Here is a 2919-nt window from a genome sequence, read left to right as displayed (position 1 = left end):
AAGAGCGGGGCTGACCATCCTCAAAATTAGAAAGTCCGGCAAAAATGAATAAAAAGACTTCAAATTCATCTCGAAACCCAACCTCTGCTTGGAGGGCATTGTTTACGGGACCGTGTACTGAGGAATGCGACACCTCCCTGCTAATCGTTACAAAGCGTTTTACGGCTTGCCCACCGTGAAACTCCCACCGTGGCTTGTCACAGCCTGTAACAATTATCTAGCAGCTCACCGACTGATAACCGGAGGGGGGCCGGGCAGACAATGCTAGTGCCGGAAAAACAAACAATAAAAACATGTATGGATAAGAAGTTGCACAATAATAAAATGGGTTGCCCCGAAGGCCATGACGAAGTCCCGCGTGGGAGATCTACACCTGTCCCAAGACTCAACCTTATTTTCCCATCTTCTGTTTTGTTATAGAATATGAGAGGTTAATAGAACATGTCCACTTACCCGAAGGCACCCGTTTGACAATTATTAATAATAATAGTATTATCTGGTGTATTTTGCATCCCAGAAGGTACCCAATGCATTGAGTAATGAGTCCTCGAGCACGAGACCCCCGTTTTAGGTCCCACCAGGAAGGCGATGATAATAATCTCAGATCCGCGGTGGCGTAACATAGTATCAAACCCGCCTCTACTGGCTCTACAAAGAATGTTGCATAGCGGACTAAGATTTTTCATGTGGCGACGAGAACCAATTGTATACATTCAAAGTTCATAGAGCTGGCTTCATGAAACGTCTTTTTTGTTTAAAGGGGCGGCCCAATAGCGGACAACATAAATATTTTTTCCTGTGGTGACGAGAACCAATTGTATACATTCAAAGTTCATAGAGCTGGCTCCACGAAACTTGTTTTTCGTTTACAAGGGCGGCCCCATATAAATTTCTCTTGAAAGTGACGTGAAACGTGGCTATGTATTCAAAGTGCGTGGAGCTGGCTCCATGGAGCTTGTTTTTCGTTTACAAGGGCGGCCCCATAGCGGCTTGTTTTTCGTTTACAAGGGCGGCCCCATAGCGGACTATATAAATATTTTTTTTCCTGTGGTGACGAGAACCAATTTTATACATTCAAAGTTCATAGAGCTGGCTCCATGAAACTTGTTTTTCGTTTACAAGGGCAGCCCCATAGCGGACTATATAAATATTTTTCCTGTGGTGACGAGAACCAATTGTATACATTCAAAGTTCATAGAGCTGGCTCCATGAAACTTGTTTTTCGTTTACAAGGGCGGCCCCATATAAATTTCTCTTGAAAGTGACGTGAAACGTGGCTATGTATTCAAAGTGCGTGGAGCTGGCTCCATGGAGCTGGTAGGTAGGGAGCAGGGTTGTACTAATAGCTCCATGGAGCTGGCTCCATGGAGCTGGCTCCATGGAGCTATTAGTACAACCCCTTCTCAGCTAACTTCAATGACATTTCTATTTGCAAAAAAAAGAAGATTTTCGAGGGTATATACCATATTTTTACCATGTCGATGACCGAAGGTAAAAGGAGTCGCAAGTGAGGTCCGGCGAAATTTTGAAATCTTGATCCTCTGAAACGCAATTTCCTGTGTTTTGAAGGACTAAATTTACTGGTAGACTACGTTTCGACTTACGAAATTTGGGAGGCCAGGCTACGATTTACGGGTAATTTTTAGGCTTAATTACGCTTTACGTGAAATTTTTAGGCCAGATTACGCCTTACGTGAAATACACTGGCTACGCTTTACGGTAAATTTTCCATCCTCACTACGAATTACGTGAAATAAAATAGCTTACCCTACGAATTACGGGAATTAAAAAGGCCTGCCTACGCCTTACGGAAAAGAGCATGCAGACCCTCAGTACTAGTTTCAACCTGAGTGAAGTGAGGCCAAGCACCTATCCAAGGTTTGGACCTCTTCCCCGCTGACCTAATTCATGGTGAAAGTAGCTTGTTCAGTCTTTGTATTCATCACTTTTACCTACGTATTGGGTGGGAAGACTACTGTCTCGTTATGGTCAGGGGCAGACTTTGCCTAGAGCTTACATCACGGGTCCTCCATTGAGCGTCTAGTGACTCAAGTCAGAGAGACACGCGTTGTCGGGGCGAAGCACAGATTCTCACGAGTGAAGTGAGTAAATTTCAAGAGTCAACATCGTGGCATGTTGGGGGTTTCAACCAAGGGCTTCTCAGCCGTTCATCTGATTCGTGGTAAGACGAGATTGGCTGCGTACTTGGACAGTATTAGCTTCGTGCTTCGATTGTATTAGCAACGTACGAGGACAGTATTAGCTTCGTACTTGGACAGTAGTATCTACGTGCTTGGATAGTACTAGCTACGTACTTGGACAGTATTAGCTTCGTGCTTGGACAGAATAAGCTACGTGCTTGGACAGTATGAGCTACGCACACGTTTGGACAGTATTAAATACGTACTTGGACAGCGGGAAATTAATAAGAACAGGGTCTGTTTTAGACATGCTGTGGTCTCATAGTTGGTAGTCTAAGACTACTTTGTCGAAAAATGCTAACGCTTTATTACTTCAACATATGTCGACCTAAGCTTCTAACGTCGACGGATTTCTTCCAAATAATTGGAGGGTCAAGTCCCTATTGTGTTCATTCCAGGTGTTTGAAGTAAAGCGTTAGCATTTTCTATAATGCTTTGGCCTCATTTTTGAATAACAACAAAAAATGTTTAAAAAAAGCCTTGATTATGAAATTCAAATGGGCAGGAAGGTTGGACAAATGATTTAACACACAGAATATGCATGCAGAACAGTACTTCAGATTCTACATTTCTGTTCTTTTACCGTATATTCTTTGACTTCGGAATTGACTTTGACATCTTTATTAATACAACTTCAGTGCCCGTTTTCCGATATCCTTTTGCAACTTTTCATTTATTCATTCATTCATTCATTCATTCATTCATTCATTCATTCATT

The 2919-nt window shown here is 42.7% G+C and overlaps 1 protein-coding gene across 1 annotated transcript in view; it reads left to right on the top strand.

Annotated features, from left to right (window-relative positions):
- Positions 1–1308: 1308 nt before the first annotated feature.
- Positions 1309–2919, top strand: part of LOC118425078 — a 5092-nt gene continuing 3481 nt past the window's right edge. The window contains exon 1 of the mRNA XM_035833897.1: positions 1309–1317. Coding sequence (XP_035689790.1) covers positions 1309–1317 — 9 coding nt within the window. The remainder of the gene's footprint in view (positions 1318–2919) is intronic.

Source organism: Branchiostoma floridae, chromosome 10 (assembly GCF_000003815.2).
Source record: "Branchiostoma floridae strain S238N-H82 chromosome 10, Bfl_VNyyK, whole genome shotgun sequence".
Classification (NCBI taxonomy): domain Eukaryota; kingdom Metazoa; phylum Chordata; class Leptocardii; order Amphioxiformes; family Branchiostomatidae; genus Branchiostoma; species Branchiostoma floridae.
This window is presented reverse-complemented; position numbering and strand designations above follow the sequence as displayed.